Raw genomic sequence first — 16,129 nt, forward strand, 5'->3', positions numbered from 1 at the left:
CTTAGCCCAGAGTCCCCCTGACCTGTCAGAACGTCTGCTCTGCCTCACTTCCGCTGTCGCCAGCTTTGGCAGAGAGCGATCTGGCGGAGACCGAGGGGATTAGCCATGAGAGGGAGGTGTAGCGGCCGATGGCAGGTGGCCAGGCTCTCGGCGGCCCGGTGGCCTCTTCGTGACGGTTGTCATCCGGTGTCACGGACTGCTGGCCGGAGGCAGTGCCCCCAGGGCGGGCTGCTGCACACGTGGCGATGAAGCACCAAGCGCATTAGCTGTGTGTTTTCGCCGCCGCCCGGGAGGGAGCGCTGTCACCCTGGCCTCTTCTCAGACAGGAAGGGGGCTCGGCGGCTGTTCGCCAGCGGTGCGGCACGGCAGCCGCGGGCCTGACACGCTGCTTAGGGCGTCGACGGGCTTGCCCGGCTGCCAGCTGTGGGGGCTCAGAGACGCCTGCCTGCATCCGCTCCGCTCGCCAGAAGCCCCATGGCGAATGGGATGGCAGGGCTATGTGAGCGCGGAGTCACGACCAAGGACTGCCAGGGGTCCCACTAGCACCCCCTTCCAAGGGCAGTTGCCGGGGTCCTAAGGAGCCCCAGACCCCCTCCCGATAGCACTGCCTGGGCACCAAGCCGCTGGCCTGGGAGCCTCGGAGGGCGTCCACACGCTAGTGAACGGGCGCCACACCTGCTCCAGGTCGCAGCTTGGGAGCGGCAGAGCCGCACTTGAACCCGGTCTGCCCGGCCCCTCAGAGCCAGGCCTGCTCTGTGTGGGAAAGGACCGGACTACCTGGGTCTCCAGAGAAACACCCCCCCCCCCCGGGGGCTGGTGAGTCAGGACAAAGGGTCCTGGGCGCAGGGCGGGGAGCAGTGCCCAGGAGGTGACTGACGCCAGGACGGCAACCTGACAGGTGGGTGTGTGCCCCACGTGAGACGGCCCCTCCTTTCTCTCCCCCGCCAGTCTCCAATGGCCCTGTGGAGTCAGTTACCCTGGAGAACAGCCCGCTGGCGTGGAAGGAGGGGCGACAGCTTCTCCGACAGTGAGTGTGTGGTGGGGGGCGGGCCGCCGGGGACCAGCACATGAGGCTGGGGGGATGAGCCCGAAGACTCCACGGTCCCTCCTGTCCCCACTGGGGACTCCGAGCCGCAGGGAGATGGCTTGTCACCATGTGCTGGCCTCTCCAGAGACATGTGGGGACCCCTCTCCGGAACGTGGCCCCAAAGGCCTCTGTGACGTTGTTCTTAAAGGGCACTGTTAAGCTATTCTCAGAAGTGTTTGTCATCAGAGAGGTTTCCCATCTGCTGGTTCATTCCCCACATGTTCACAACAGCCAGGGCGGGGCCGGGCCAAAGCCAAGAGCCAGGAGCTCCATCCGGGTCTCCCTGTGGGTGGCAGGGGCTCACGTGCTCCAGCCCTCACCTGCTGCCTCCCGGGCGCATTAGCCGGCAGCTGGGTGCAGGACGCGAAGCAAGCACTCGGGTGGGGCAGCAGGCAGCCCGCTGTGCCACCACTCACCCCTGTGGACCTCTGTCTTTGTTAAGATCTCTGTATTGGAAAGAGTGGTAAAGGAGAGGCAGAGAGAGATCTTCCATCTGCTGGTTCACTCCCCACACGCTCTCGGTCGCCAGGGCTGGGCCAGGCTGGAGCCAGGGGCTCCCTGGGTGGCAGGGCCCAAGCACTGCCATCCGTCATCTGCTGCCGTCCCCCGTGCATTAGGAAGCTGGGCTGGAAGCAGAGTGACAGGGACTTGACCCAGGCACTCTGAAATGGGGTGCCGACACCCCAAGTGGCAGCCTAGCCCACCGTGCCGCAATGCCCACTCCTTTTTTTTTTTAATTAGAAGATTTGTGCATTTTAGAAAACATGGAAAATATAGGCGAGCACAAAGAAACTAGAAGGCACTCACGGTATCGTCCTGGGAGTCCTGTCCCTGTACACAGTGGGCGCCGGTGCTGCCAGTCTTGAACGCTTGGGCACGTAGCACTCTGGCTCTCCCGCGTGCGTGTTCTGTCACAGCGCGGGCGTTTTGTAATGCACTGCTTCTGTAGGCGCCGCGAGCGTCTTCATTTAAACTATGTTGTCTTTTTAAAATTTGTCTCTTTACTTATTTATTAAAGATTGATTTATTTATTTGAAAGCCAGAGTTACACAGAGAGAGGAGAGGCAGAGAAAGGTCTTCCATCCGCTGGTTCCCTCCCCAGTTGGCCACAAGGGCCCAAGCTGCGCCGATCTGGAGCCAGGAGCTTCCTCCGAGTCTCTCACAGGAGTGTGGGAGTCCAAGCACTTGGGCCGTCTCTGCTGCCTTCCCAGGTGCATTAGCAGGGAGCTGGATCAGAAGCGGAGCAGCTGGGGCTTAAACTGGTGCCCGTGTGGGATGCCGGCTCTGCAGACAGAGGCTGAACCTTCTACCCCCAGCGCCGTCCCCGAGTATTTCAGTATTGTAGCCAGTGTGGCGGACAGCAGGGGCTGCTCATGCACATCCTATTCCCTCATGCTAAATATCTGGAACCACAGTTGCTAACTTAAAGTGCACAGGAATAGTAGCTCCAAGACGGTGCTGGTGACGGTGGAGGTGATGAGAATCCACGCTCACCCAGTGCCTGTTGCTGCCTGGCTCCGTGCTAAACATTTTCCACGTTGACTCCTTGTGTGAGTCCCTGGGCGGCATCACTACAGCTGAGGAGGCGGACATGCAGAGAATGGTCTGTCTGCATGAGGTCAGCCGCTGGTACCTAGGCAGGTGTGAGTGAGATCTGGGCGGGCTCCCACAGCCCAGCTTCCTCCCCGTCACGTGTGCCTGCCCGCCCATTCCTCCCTCCCTCCCTCCCTCTGCTTTTTAAAGATTTATTTTATTTTATTTCAAACGCAGAGTTGGCGGGGTTGGGACAGATCTTCATCCACTGGTTTACTCCCCTAAATGACCGCCTGGCGCTCCATTTGGCTCTCCCACACAGGTGGCAGGGGCCCAACCACCTGATCCCTCTTTCACTGTCTCCCAGGCGCATTAGCGGGGAGCTGGAGCCACAGTGGAACAGCCAGGCCTGAACCGGCGCCCACAGGGGATGCCAGCATTGCAGGTGACAGCTTAGCCCTCCGAGTCACAACACCAGCCCCTCTCTGTTTTTTAAATTTTTAAAATGTATTTGAAAGGCAGTGAGACAGAAAAGGAGAGGGCTCTCATTTACTGGTGCGTTTTTTTAATTTTAAAAAATTTTTTAAATTTATTTATTTGAGAGGTAGAACTACAGAGAGAGTGGGGAAGAGAGAGAGAGAGAGAGAGATCTTCCATCCGCTGGTTCATTCCCCAAATGGCTGCAACGAATAAGCCGATCAGGAGCTTCTTCCAGGTCTCCTACGTGGGTGCAGGGGCCCAAGGGCCTAGGCCATCTTCCACTGCTTTCCCAGGTTATTAACAGGGAGCTGGATCAGAAGAGAAAGGAAAAAACAAGAGTTACAGAAAGAAAGAGGGAGATTTTCCATCTGCTGGTTCACTCCCCAGATGGCCAGAATGGCCGGGGCTGGGCCATATCGAAGCCAGGAGTTTCATCCAGGTCTCCCACCTAGGTAGCAGGGGCCCAAGGACTTGGGCCACCTTCCGCTGCTTTTCCCATTCCATTTGCTGGTAGTTGGATTGGAAGCCAGGTCTGAGCCAGGCCAGAGCCAGAAGCCTGGAACTCCATCCGGGTCTCCCATGTGGGTGGCACCATCCACCGCCTTCCCAGGGAGCAGGATGGGAAGTGGAGCGGCTGGGAGCCCACTTGGTCCGCTGTGGGTGCTGGTGTCTCCAGGAGCACAGGCCGCGGCCTACTCGCCTTGCTGCAGTGCTGGCCCTGCCTCTCATCTGTAACTGATTTTTGTTCTTTTTTTAAAAAATATTTATTTATTTGGCCGGCACCGCGGCTCACTAGGCTAATCCTCCGCCTTGCGGCGCCGGCACACCGGGTTCTAGTCCCGGTCGGGGCACCGATCCTGTCCCGGTTGCCCCTCTTCCAGGCCAGCTCTCTGCTGTGGCCAGGGAGTGCAGTGGAGGATGGCCCAAGTGCTTGGGCCCTGCACCCCATGGGAGACCAGGAGAAGCACCTGGCTCCTGCCATCGGATCAGCGCGGTGCGCGCCTACCACAGCGGCCATTGGAGGGTGAACCAACGGCAAAAGGAAGACCTTTCTCTCTGTCTCTCTCTCACTGTCCACTCTGCCTGTCAAAAAATATTTATTTATTTATTTGAAAGAGTTACACATAGAGAGAAGGAGAGGCAGAGAGAGAGAGAGGTCTTCCAGCCGACGGTTCACTCCCCCGTTGGCTACAACCTATGGAGTTGTGCCAATCCAAAGCCAGGAGCTTCTTCCTGGTCTCCAACGCAGGTGCAAGGGCCCAAGGACTTGGGCCATCTTCCACTGCTTTCCCAGGCCATAGCAGGGAGCTGGATTGGAAGAGGAGCAGCCAGGACTCGAACTGGGGCCCATATGGGATGCCAGCGCTGCAGGCGGTAGCTTTACCCGCCACAGCACAGCGCCGGCCCCCTGTTCTCCTTTTTTAATAAAAAGCCTTTAGGCCAGTCTCAGCTGGCTTCAAAATGCCTATTTGTAGAAGTGAGTGTAGCGAGTTGCCAAGGTTCCTCTTAACGTCCCTAATCGCACGCTTCCATGCCCGAGGGCCCTGCCGTTAAGATCCCCGTGCGTCTCCAGGCCTCTCGGGAGCGCGGCTTGTGCTGTCGGCTTCCATGTGCGGTAGTGATGTAAAATCCGAGACTGCAGTGAGCTGGGGCCACGCCTCTGTGCCATTCTCATACCTTACCACGGCCGTCTCCTCGGCGCCTGCTTTCTTCCCGGTGACCGGGTCCCCCGCAGTGGACACGGAGGCTGCCTCCGCCCTTGGCCCTCCTGGTGTCGCATCATCGCGGGAACAAAGGTTTCCCTTGGAAATAGCCTCGGAAGCCACGCCACTGCGGTAGAGGCTCCTGTCCGAGTCGGCGTCCGCCCCGGGGCGGCCCTCGAGATCGCGTGGGCCCCCATGTGTACAAGAGGCTCAGGGACCGTCTGACCTGCCCTGGCTCTGCCCCCTCAGGTACCTGGAAGAGGTGGGCTACACGGACACCATCCTGGACATGCGGTCCAAGCGCGTGCGTTCCCTGCTGGGCCGCTCACTGGAGCTCAACGGGGCCGTGGAGCCGAGCGAGGGCCCCCCCAGGGCCGCGCAGGGCCCCGGGGCGCTCAGCGGCGGCGAGTCCCTGCTGGTGAGGCAGATCGAGGAGCAGATCAAGAGGTGAGCCCTGGCCTGGCGGCTGCCCCTGCCCTAGTGGCTGGGGGCTCGCGGCTCCCAGAGCCCCTGGCCCTTCATCGCTCCCCGCAGCCCCTCCCCCCAGACTCCGGCCTGCACCCTGTAGCATCGCGCTCCTGTGGTTGTCCTCCTAGGGAAAAAGATGTCCTGTTAGGCGGTGCTGGGTGGAAAACAGGAGGGAAGGAGGGGTGCCGGGGTGGCGGGAGCTTGCTGCTGTGGGTGGGTGGGCCGGGAGGACCTCCTTGTGGAGGTGACACTGGCCGAGGAGAGAATGCTCTAGGCAGAGGCAGCCCAAGGCCCGCGTGGCTGCAGGCTGCGGGCTGTGGGGGGGCCCGTGTCTCGCAAGGCAGAGGCCGGCGGGCCTCCCTGCGCGTAGCGAGTTGAGGCTGCACTCCAGGGCTTATGGGAAGCCGGTGGTTCTGATCTGACACACCTGGTGTGCTTCTAGGAGAGGCTGCCAGGGGCAGAGGGCAGGCGGGGACCTGAGCAGGGCTGGGCTCCTCCCTCGCCTTTCACGCCTTTCACGGAGGAGGTGACTGCAGGTCCACTGAGGGAGCAAGTGGGGACGGCTCAGGGAGGAGAGCCGAGCAGGGGCCTTCCCACACGCAGCGGCCGCCTGCCGAGCCGCGGAGGCTGGGCTGGGGAGGACAGGCCGGGTCCTCAGCTCCGAGCGCCCCAGGGAGCCCAGGGGCGGGCGTGCAGAGGAGAGGAGGCCGTGAACCCTGCTAAGGCAGGGCCGTGTGCCTGGGCGGCTAACAGGAAGTCCCCCGGATGTTGGCCCGATGTGTGGGTTACCTGTGGCACCCTGGAGCCAGCCCTGGCAGCCGCTCCTCTGCTCGGGCTCAGCAGGTTGGTGGCCAGGAGCTAGCCGGAGGGGTGCCGCCTGCGCCTGCCCCAGCGCGGGGTCGCCTCCCCCTCATGGCAGGCCGGGCAGGGGAGCAGGCATTTGTGGAGCGGGCTGTCGCTCTTTCCTACTGAGCGGGTCTGCCTCTCGCCGGCCAGCGCAGTGGACTGGCCAGGCTGATGGGGGGGGGGGGGTGCTGGTCCCTGGCGCCTTCCCACTCAGCACCTGCGGGGGCGCGTGCCCGGGGAGGGGGGAGCTGCGTCTCCGTGTGTCCCCAGAATGAGGACTCCAGCACCGAGCAGAGGCTGGGCCCCCCTTTGGCCACCAAGCCTGGGTGCCGTTGCATCTGGGCTGTGTCCCCTGTTGGACTGACGTCCCCCCGGCCCCTGTCGTGGGCAGGAACGCGGCAGGCAAGGACGGCAAAGAGCGCCTGGCCGGCTCGGTGCTGGAGCAGATCCCCTTCCTGCAGAGCTGTGAGGACGAGGACAGCGACGAGGACGACGAGCTGGGCGGCGTGCAGCACAAGAAGCAGCGCGGGAAGGTGCGCCGCGCCCCGGCCCTGCCGCCGGCCGTGTCCTGTGCCGGGGGGCAGGGGCAGGCCCTCCCGTGAGTCCCCGGGGCGCCTTCGCCTGCGCGCCCAGCGCTCGGCCCAGCTGCAGCTCCGCTTCCTGGGCTCTCCTGCAGACAGGCACCCGCCCCCATAGTGACTGCTCGGTCTCCCCAGCCAGGGCCTTCAGGGTCTTTCTGTTCCTCCGTGCCCGTGCGCGTGCCTGGCAAAGGGCCAACACAGGCTCTCAGTAAACACCCGAAACCCGAGTGTGGCTGGGCAAGGGCCGGGGCTCCGTGGGATGCCGCTGCGGTCGGCCCAGCACGCGAGGCTCTCGGGGGAGGCCCTGAGGAGAGGGAGGGGCAGGCCGGAGCAGGGGTCTGCGGCCTGGGGTCTGCTTAGTCACCTGACCCCGTGCCCCCTCTTGGAAGTTTGGCTTGTACGTTGCCTCCTCTGGGAGCCGTCTCCCACTCTGCTTCTCCTGTCAGAAGCGATCCCTGCCTCTCTCGATGGCCTTAGCCCTGGTGTCGGTCACCGTGCGTGTCCCACGTGCCCCGTGGGCTGGCTCCTCGCGGTACACTGTGGGAGGCAGTGAGGAAGGCCTGGCTAGGAGCCTGGGCAGACCCAAAGGCCCCCGCCCCCCACGGGTGGGACTTGGACCCAGGCGTCTCTGCTTCCCTTCCTGACTCGGCCCGTGTGGCGAAGGGGCCCTGACTCTGGATTGGCGAGGGGGTGATGGACTGCAGCCCGCGTGGAGCAGGCCCCCTGCACCCCTTGGGGGGCACGTGTTAGTTAGCGGCCGCACGAGGCACTCGGTCCTGGTCCCGGGCGCTGCTGGGGGACGTGGTCGGACACACCCCACGGAGCAGCTGTGGTGGCTCCGGCTTCTGTGCTGTCCTGACGCCCGCCGACACCAGCCGCTGCCTTTCCGGGCAAGCTGGTTGGTCCTGGGCCCTAGGTCACCCCATGTCCCGCCCCTAGGTCCCCTCACAGGCGCCCACGGGGTGTCGGCCCCGAGTCCCCAGCTTGGGCTGACTGCCGGGAGTGTCAGCGGCTCCCTGGAGTCCACGCCCACCGAGGCTGCCGAGGCTGGGGGCCCAGGTTGCACCTGATGGCCCGGGGCGGGTGGCTGCTCTGTCCTCACCTGTAGTAGGGGAGGGTAAGCGCGGTCACCGCGGCGGCTGCCCTCGGTGGGCGCACGGGATCCGGAGCGGAGTACCCTCGGCAAAGCCAGCAGGAGCCCGCAATGGAGGGCAGCGCTGTGTGCCCGCCCGTGGGAGGCCCCTGCTGAAACCTGCCAGGAGGGGGCGCACCACGGTCAGCGCTGGCGGGGAGGCAGGCGGCGGGAGCCCGGCCATGTGTTCCCTGCACCTGGTGGGCTTGGTCTTTGTCCAAGCCCCCGAGCCTGGTTTTCACCGTGCCGCAGTTGCCGTCCAAGGCGCTGGCGCCCGAGATAGAGGATGAAGACGAGGACGACTCTGAGGACGCCATCAACGAGTTCGACTTCCTGGGCTCAGGCGAGGACGGGGAGGGGGGCCCAGACCCTCGGCGCTGTGCTGCGGATGGAAACCCCCATGAGCTGGGTGAGTGGGCGACTTCCTGGCTGGCCTTTGCTCACCTTCCACGCCTGCCTGCCTCTTCCACACGCAGCCACCTACAGCTGCTTCCTGTCCCAGGGTCTCCACCGGACGGATACACTTCCTTAGAGGAGAGGGCCAAGGAGAGCGGGCAGGAGCCGTGGGCCAGTTGGGAAAACCCCGTGGGCCGTGGGCAGGCGTCTAGTTGTAGCCTGGCTCGAGGGGAGAGCAGGATGAGCGGCTGGTGGGGCCGGGCTGTGGCTCCCTCTGTCCTGTGACCCCTGGCCTGCCTGGAGCCCCTCGGGGGTCACATGGGATGGTAGTTGGGGGCCTCCTCCCCCCACTGAAGGTCCCAGCTGACCTTTGTTTCCTCTGCCTTTACCGACCTGGGGCCAGCACTTCAGCACCACACCCCTACAGTTGCAGGGAGGCGCGGGGTGGGGACGCTCCTGTGCCAGGCCAGGGGACTGGTGGGTGACGCCTGCCCCCTGCCTCGTCCCTCCAGAAAGCCGTCGGGTCAAACTCCAGGGGATCCTGGCTGACCTTCGGGATGTGGACGGGCTGCCCCCCAAAGTGACAGGCCCCCCTCCTGGCACGCCCCAGCCCCGGCCTCATGAAGGTAAGAGCCCCTGCCCCGAGCCTTGCCCCGTCCCCTGGGGCCCACGGCAGAGGGAGGCTGCAGAGCTAAGACCAGGGCTCCCGTGTCCTCAGGGTGAGGCCCAGCCTCCAGTCTGCAGCCTCCCTGTCCCAAAAGTTGGTCTGTCTGTCTGTCTCCCTCTTTTTGTCTGTCCTGCCCCAACTGTCTGTCTGTCTGTCTGTCTCTCTGTCTCTTCCTTTCCAGCTGTGATTCTTGGTCTTGTGCCCTCCCTGCCTCTCTTGCTGGCCCCTTATCTCTCTCTCTGCCTCTCTCTGTCTCTCTCTCGCCCTGGCCCTCTCCGCCCCGCCCCTCCCGCTACCAGGTTCCTTTGGCTTCTCCTCAGACGTCTTCATCATGGACACTATCGGGGGCGGGGAGGTGAGCCTGGGGGACTTGGCGGATCTCACCGTCACCAACGACAACGACCTCAGCTGTGACGTAAGTCCCTGGGGCGTCCCGGTGCCGGGCCCAGGCTCAGTCCTCTGTGTCTGAGGACGCGGTGAGGTCACCCAGCTCCTGTTCACCCGGTGACAGAGGGGAGCCGGGCAGGTGGGAGGGACTTCGGGGCCTGCGACTTCCTTGTGGTACCGCAGTGATCTGGGATGGGGAGGATACAGGTGGGCCAGGCCAGTGTGGGGTGAGTGGGGCTGGGGGAGGGCCCTCTGGGGCAGCGTCCGAGCCTGGAGTCCTCCTCGAGCGGGCCCGTGGATGTCCCTGGCATGGCACAGAGTGCTGGGTCAGGGGTGCTGCTGGGGGGTGCAGCCGCGAGGCTGGGCGGAGCTCCTCGCTCTGCCCGTGGCCCCGGGCTCTGAAGGAGTGGTGGCCGTGATGGCCCCGGCGCCTTGGGTGGACCGAGCCCAGCTTGGGCAGGGCGCTGAGGCCCACCTGGCAGTCTGCTCGCCTCGCCATCAGGGCACGGGTGGTGTCCCTAGGACTCACCCACGGAGGCCTGTTGATTGGCTCCTAGACCGCCCCCAGCCCGCACCGTGAACCTGTGCCTGCTCTCCTGCCCCCCCCCCCCCCCCCGGAGACGTCATGGCCTCTGGAGCTGTCCGCCTGCGGCCGCCACCACCTGCCCCAGCCGCAGCCTTTCAGGCGGCGGTCAAAGCAGTCAGAGCAGCCTGCCTGCGTGGCCGAGAGCACTGAGCAGAAGCAGAGCCTGGGTGTGGCTCGCGTTTCTGGCTGCGGCTGAGCTCTCTGGTCCTACCTCCCGCCACCTGGACCCTCGTTCTCTGTGTCCCAGCCATCCTGGCTCCTAGGCGCTGGGCTTGCCCGTGCTGCCTCCTGTATCTTTTTCTTTTAAAAGATGTACTTATTTGAAAGGCAGAGTAAACAGACGGAGGGAGAGACCCTGCATCCGCTGGTTCACTCCCCAGATGGCCAGGCCGCAGCCAGGAGCCTGGAGCTCCATCCGGGTCTCCCACGTGGGTGCAGGGGTCCAAGCACTGGGCCCGTCCTCCGCTGCTTTCCCAGCACACGAGCAGGGAGCCGGACCCGAGGCAGAGCAGCACCCAGGTGGAATGCCGGGTGGCAGCAGTGGCTTAGCCTGCCGTGCCGTGGCGCCAGGCCTGCCCTCCCCATCTCATTGAGCCTGCTCACTGTTACCCCTCAGGAAGCCTCGTTGACCCCTGACCCCTTCAGGAGCCAGCCTCTGGAGGGTTGTTGAGTGGGGCGGGGACTGTGCCCAGAAAGAGGAAGGGGAGAGCGCCGGGCGGGCGAGGGGGTGCTGAGGCAGCCCTCCCCCCACAGCTGTCGGACAGCAAAGACGCCTTCAAGAAGACGTGGAACCCCAAGTTCACCCTCCGCTCGCACTACGACGGCATCCGCTCGCTGGCGTTCCACCGCAGCCAGTCGGCGCTGCTCACCGCCTCCGAGGACGGCACGCTGAAGCTCTGGAACCTGCAGAAGGCGGCCGCGGCCAGGAAGTGAGCTCGGGCCGCGGGGGCGTGGGGGCGCGGGGTGGCCGCGGGGGCGCGGGCTTGGTGACACGCCCCTCTGGCTCCCCGCAGGAATGCCGCCCTGGACGTGGAGCCCATCCACGCCTTCCGGGCCCACAGGTAGGAAGGACTGTGGAACGCTGCTCCCTGCCGCCCCGGGACCAGCCCCCGCGCTCTGTGTCGGTCCCCTGCCCCTGCTTCTCCGCACAGCCCCGCGGGTGGCGGGTGGCGGGTGGCGGGTGGCGGGGCCGGCCGCGGGCCCGCACGGCACAGCCTGGGCACCTTTTGTCCTTCCTGGAGAAACGCTGGCAGAGAACTTGAAGGTCCTGTGGCCATAGATGGTCTTGACCTCGTCTTGCTCCCTCCGCCCCACTCTACCCTCCAGGGGCCCTGTGTTGGCAGTGGCCGTGGGCAGCAACAGCGAGTACTGTTACAGTGGGGGCGCAGATGCCCGCATCCACGGCTGGAAGATTCCAGACCTCAACATGGATCCCTACGACGGCTACGGTGAGGATGGCTCCCTGCCTGCCTCCCCCTCAGCCCTGGCACCGGGGCTGTGGTGGGCTCTTCCCGTGTGTGCCGCCACCCCGCGCTGTGCTGTAGGCCCTGGGGGTGTGGAGGGCTCCCGGCTGGCTGGTCGTGGACCAGTGGGATCGAGGACCGAGGATGGAGTGTGGGCCAGGGGCGGGCGAGAGGAGGCAGGACTGGCGGTGGTGGAAGGGGCAGTGGACCTGGGGTCGGCAGCGTTGTGCCCTCGGGCGCCAGCCCAGGTCTCCACGTTGAGCAGAGGAGCCTGGGAGGAGAAAGGGGAGGTGGAGATGGGAGCAGAGCAGGCCCGGGGCCGGTGGGGACGCTCCGGGCTTCATCCTCGGGCCTCCTAGAGTCAGGAGGAGGCCAGCCCCAGCCCCCACAGCTCTCTGAGGCTGTGCTGCATCTTGTGGCGGAGGTCAGAGGTCAGAGGACCATGTCCCCTGCTTCCCCGAGAACGGTCCCAGCCAGGTGTGCCACAGGGCTGTCGGCAGGGCCCTGGGCAGGGGGCTGCAGGGAGACCAGAAAGCCTCCCGCACCGGGACACAGGTCCAGGAGACCCTGTAGGCCAAGGGCTGGGCCCACAGCAACGAGCAGAAGCCGTCGGGGCGCAGGGCCCCCGCCATGCCTCCCTCCCCTCGCTGAGTCCTGAGAAGCATCGCACGCCGGGCCCAGGGAGCTGGCGGGGAGCAGAGGCGTGGCTTCAGGGCCGCAGCACAGGGCCCGGTCGGGGACGGCTCTGCGGGCAGCCCGGGTTCTGCAGCCAGAGCTCCCTGCAGGCCTCCTGCGGGGGGAGGCCGGCTGCCTGAGCGCCCCCTCGCCTGTGGCCCTCAGACCCCAGCGTCCTGAGCCACGTCCTGGAGGGCCACGGGGACGCCGTGTGGGGCCTGGCCTTCAGCCCCGCCTCGCAGCGCCTGGCCTCCTGCTCCGCCGACGGCACCGTCCGCGTCTGGGACCCCAGCGGCAGCCCGGCCTGCCTGTGCACCTTCCCCGCAGCCAGCGGTGAGCGGGGGCCCCTGGCCGGGCGGGCGCTGCTCCCGGGCGCGGCCTGTCGGCAGCCTTTGCCCTCTGCCCCCAGGGCACGACGTCCCCACCTCTGTGGCCTTCACCAGCACCGAACCCGCGCACATCGTGGCCGCCTTCCGCTCCGGGGACACCGTGCTGTACGACCTGGAGACGGGCAGCGCCCTCCTCACGCTGGAGTCCCGGGGGAGCAGCGGTAAGGGCGGCGGCATGGGTCTGGGCCTCCTGTGGCTCTGTGGCCCCAGCCGCCTGGCACTGCAGATGGCTGCCCCGTGCCCTCGGGTTCGGGGCAGGAAGGAAGTGAGGCCCGTGGAGGGGCCGGCCCGGGGCTCTGGGGTGGCGGTGCCGCCTGGCTGGCCCGCCTGTCAGATGGACCGAGGCGCGAGAGAGTGGGCAGCCCCCAGGTTCCTCTCTCGCTCCGTCTGGTCTCCCCAGTTCTCCCTTCTACACCTGCCCTCTTCTCCACCCCTTTTCTTCGCAGGCCCAACCCAGATCAACCAGGTGGTGAGCCACCCCAGCCAGCCCCTCTCCATCACTGCCCATGACGACAGGGGCATCCGCTTCCTGGACAACCGCACAGGTGAGGGCCTGGCCGCCAGCCGGCCCCAGCGCCCGGTGCGGGGAGAGGGCAGTCTGGGGCCCACATGGGAGCATCTTCTCCAGGCCCTGCCTCCCCCCATCTCCCCCAGGTAAATCCGTGCACTCCATGGTCGCCCACCTGGATGCTGTCACCTGCCTCGCCGTGGACCCCAATGGCGTCTTCCTCATGTCAGGAAGTAAGTTGGGACCTCCAGTCTGGGGTTGGGGGAGAGCAGAGGGACACGTGGGCAGCCACGCTGAGCAGGGCAGGAGCCGGGTGGGCGCCGGAGTGGCAGCAGCCGCAGCACAGCCCCATGCCTGGAGCCCGCCAGAGGCACTTGGCCTGTCGCGGGCGCGGGTGCTTATACCCCGTCACAGACACGGGGACGGCGGTCCAGGCCTGGCTGGCGGAACCCCACGCGGGCCTGAGCGCCGGGGCCACCCTGCTCTCCGCATCCGGCAGCGGCTTGGAAGGGGGGCGAGGACTTAACCCAGGGGAGCAGGGCTCGGGGAAGGGGCTTTGTCAGGCAGGGGCTAGCCGAGTGGCTGAAGCACGTGGTCTCTCGCTGCTGGCGAGTCGTCACAGTGAGCCTGGCCTCGGAGGGTGGCTGTGCGGACGGTCAGCGGCACCCAGCGTGGTGCGTGGAAGACTGAGCACAGGGCCCCGTCCCCACGGGAAGGGCGTGACCTCAGAGCTGTGGTGACCCCGCGGAGGGGGCCAAGCCTGCTGTGTGTGCAGAAGGATGGCTCTCGTCTGGGTGGGTGTTGGGAGGTGATGGAGCAGGGGGACTGGTGGCGGTGGGTCGAGTCCCTGCCATGTCCAAGGCCCGCAGACGAGGCCAGGTGTGGGCTCAGAGCTCCTTGCCCGTGCAGGCCATGACTGCTCCCTGCGCCTGTGGAGCCTGGACAACAAGACGTGCGTGCAGGAGATCACGGCCCACCGCAAGAAGCACGAGGAGGCCATCCACGCCGTGGCCTGCCACCCCAGCAAGGCCCTCATCGCCAGCGCTGGCGCCGACGCCCTGGCCAAGGTCTTCGTATGATGCCCACAGGCTGCTGCGCTGGCTGGAGAGGGGCCGGGCAGGGGGCCCAGGTGAGGGGCTGGGGCCCTCTGCGCTCTGGATGGGGAGGCAGAAACCCCACCCCTGCCCGCACGTGGCCCGGATGTGGCCGGACATCTGCTCGCTGGCACTGCCTGCTTGGCCCGAGTGCCCGGTGCTGGAACTGCTGAGGTGACCCCGCCGTGGGGCACGGGCACTGGAGGCCACGCTGCAGTGTCCCCCCCCCGTCTCCTGCAGGGGACTCCGCCTCGTGCCGAGGCCCAGAGGCCTGCGTGGAGCCCGGTGGTGCTAACGGCCCTTTCCCCGGGCCCCTCCCCTCGGCTCTCCCGCCCCGTGCCCCAGCCTGGGCCGGCCCCTCCAGGACGGCCGCTGGGGTCTTCCTGCCCTGTCCCACACCCACTGCCTTCCTAAAGGCAGGGTAGCCGGGCATGGGGTGGGCGGTCCTTGGGGATGTTTTTCCAAGATGCCAGAAGGTGCCAGGCTCTCCCTCCTCTGGGGCCCCGCCCTGCCCGCCATCCCCCACCCTGGCTGGGAGCCGCACTGGGAGAATCCCCGAGCCCCCTCCCCTGCTTTCCAGACACTAACCCAGGCCTCCAGGGCCCGAGCTGCCTGGGGGAGGGGCCCCCTGCCCCGGAGGAGAGGCCCCCGCCCCACCCTGTATATCTGTATAAATGGGATGTAATGGCGCTGCCCCGTGTTATCACTGTGTGATAGTCAGCTCCCACCGCCACTCTTGTCTATTTATTTCACTCTTCTTTCGGGTCCGCCCTGCGCCCTCCGTCCCCCCTTCAGGTTCCTGTTTATAAGGCCCTCCCCCTGCCCCGAACTTGTATGTGAAGACTTGTCTCAATAAACCCTTTGGAGTAAGATGGGTGGTCAGCGGTCTTGGGGTCTGGCTGGGCGGAGCTGGGGGAGAAGGATATGGTGGTTGGGGTTTTGTGGCAGAGTGGCGAGGGGGACAGAAGGGCCCTAGGGCGGAAGTGGGGGCACAGGACCGCATCTCCTGCTGCCCCTCCTTTCTGTCCCCAGCCACTGCCTCCCCAGGGGCAGAGCCCTGACAAGCAGGTGCGCCCTGCCCCACCTGGGCACGTGGGGTGGGCGGCGGTGAGGCGGGGGCGGCCAGGCTTCGCTGTGTTCTCAGAGGCAGGTTGGAGAGGAGCCCTGGGAGTGGGCAGCTCGGGGTCCCCAGCCAGCCCCTGCCTCACTCCGGCTGCCCGCTGGGGGGTGCCCGCCAGGGCGGGGGCGCCACGTGGCCTGGCTGCCGCATGCCCCGGCTCCGGCTGCTCCCCCAGGTGCTGGTTTGGGTTTTCGCTCCAGCACAGACTTCCTTCCTTCCTGGCCCCAGCCCGGATGTGGTGACAACCGGCTCTGTGCCGGCTTCAGCTGCCCCCGGAGCCCTGTGCCGAGGGCGGGGGCTCCTCTGCTGCCCCGGCTGCCCCGCTGGCCGCCAGCCAGGCCCAGGGGTGGCCTCTCTCCCTCAGGATGCCGGTGCCACTCAACCCTGGGCCCGGCCTGCTCAGGGGGGCGGCTTGGACAACGTGCAGCTCCCTGCTACTTGGTCACAGCCTGGGAGGAGTCAGGTTGGAATTGTTCGGAAAGGGGCGGGGGGCCTTCGCAGATGCTGGCCCCTGAACGCCCGGTGGTCCCAGGTGCCCAGCGCTTCCTCTGGAGATCCCGAGTGACAGCCACACCGACCCCCCGGGGTCCCCTCTTACAGACCCATCTACCAGGCGCCCCCCAGCTAAAGCCCCCGAGAACACAGCTCTCCTAGTGGGGTGGCCGGGTCGTCCTCCCTCGGGCCCCAGGGCTTTGGCGCTCCCGTGTGCGGGGCGGGGGGTGCTGATGGATGGAAAGACCCCCCCTCAACCTGTCCCCTCGGCTCCGTGCACTTCGCCGGGAGATGGACGGGGGCGTGGCGGGACCTGGCGCAGGAGCCGAGCCCTGGGACTTGCCACCCCGTTTCCGACCCCTTCCCCTGCGGTGGGCGCCGGATGCAGCCGGCTGCGGCGACCTGCGGCGCGGGCGAGGGAGGCTCGCCCCTCCCCGAGCAGCTCCGAGCGGAGCCGGCTTTCCGGACGCCGGTGCGCAGCGGGGCGGAATCCGTCCCGCCCGCCCCCGACTCCGAGGCGCT

The 16,129-nt window shown here is 66.3% G+C and overlaps 1 protein-coding gene across 2 annotated transcripts in view; it reads left to right on the forward strand.

Annotated features, from left to right (window-relative positions):
- The window catches only part of STRN4 (striatin 4), a 21,224-nt gene extending 6,363 nt beyond the window's left edge, over window positions 1-14,861 (forward strand). The window contains exons 4-17 of one of the 2 annotated variants that reach the window (XM_062176549.1): window positions 949-1,027; window positions 5,053-5,250; window positions 6,509-6,650; window positions 8,083-8,239; window positions 8,739-8,852; window positions 9,193-9,308; window positions 10,620-10,795; window positions 10,880-10,927; window positions 11,193-11,314; window positions 12,170-12,337; window positions 12,414-12,554; window positions 12,840-12,938; window positions 13,048-13,134; window positions 13,811-14,861. In XM_062176549.1, coding sequence (XP_062032533.1) covers window positions 949-1,027; window positions 5,053-5,250; window positions 6,509-6,650; window positions 8,083-8,239; window positions 8,739-8,852; window positions 9,193-9,308; window positions 10,620-10,795; window positions 10,880-10,927; window positions 11,193-11,314; window positions 12,170-12,337; window positions 12,414-12,554; window positions 12,840-12,938; window positions 13,048-13,134; window positions 13,811-13,980 — 1,817 coding nt within the window. In that variant the 3' untranslated portion in view covers window positions 13,981-14,861. The remainder of the gene's footprint in view (window positions 1-948; window positions 1,028-5,052; window positions 5,251-6,508; window positions 6,651-8,082; window positions 8,240-8,738; window positions 8,853-9,192; window positions 9,309-10,619; window positions 10,796-10,879; window positions 10,928-11,192; window positions 11,315-12,169; window positions 12,338-12,413; window positions 12,555-12,839; window positions 12,939-13,047; window positions 13,135-13,810) is intronic. The other variant, XM_062176550.1, reaches the window with a different exon arrangement.
- Window positions 14,862-16,129: the final 1,268 nt, after the last annotated feature.

The sequence above is a fragment of the Lepus europaeus genome, chromosome 19, assembly GCF_033115175.1.
Source record: "Lepus europaeus isolate LE1 chromosome 19, mLepTim1.pri, whole genome shotgun sequence".
Taxonomy (NCBI): domain Eukaryota; kingdom Metazoa; phylum Chordata; class Mammalia; order Lagomorpha; family Leporidae; genus Lepus; species Lepus europaeus.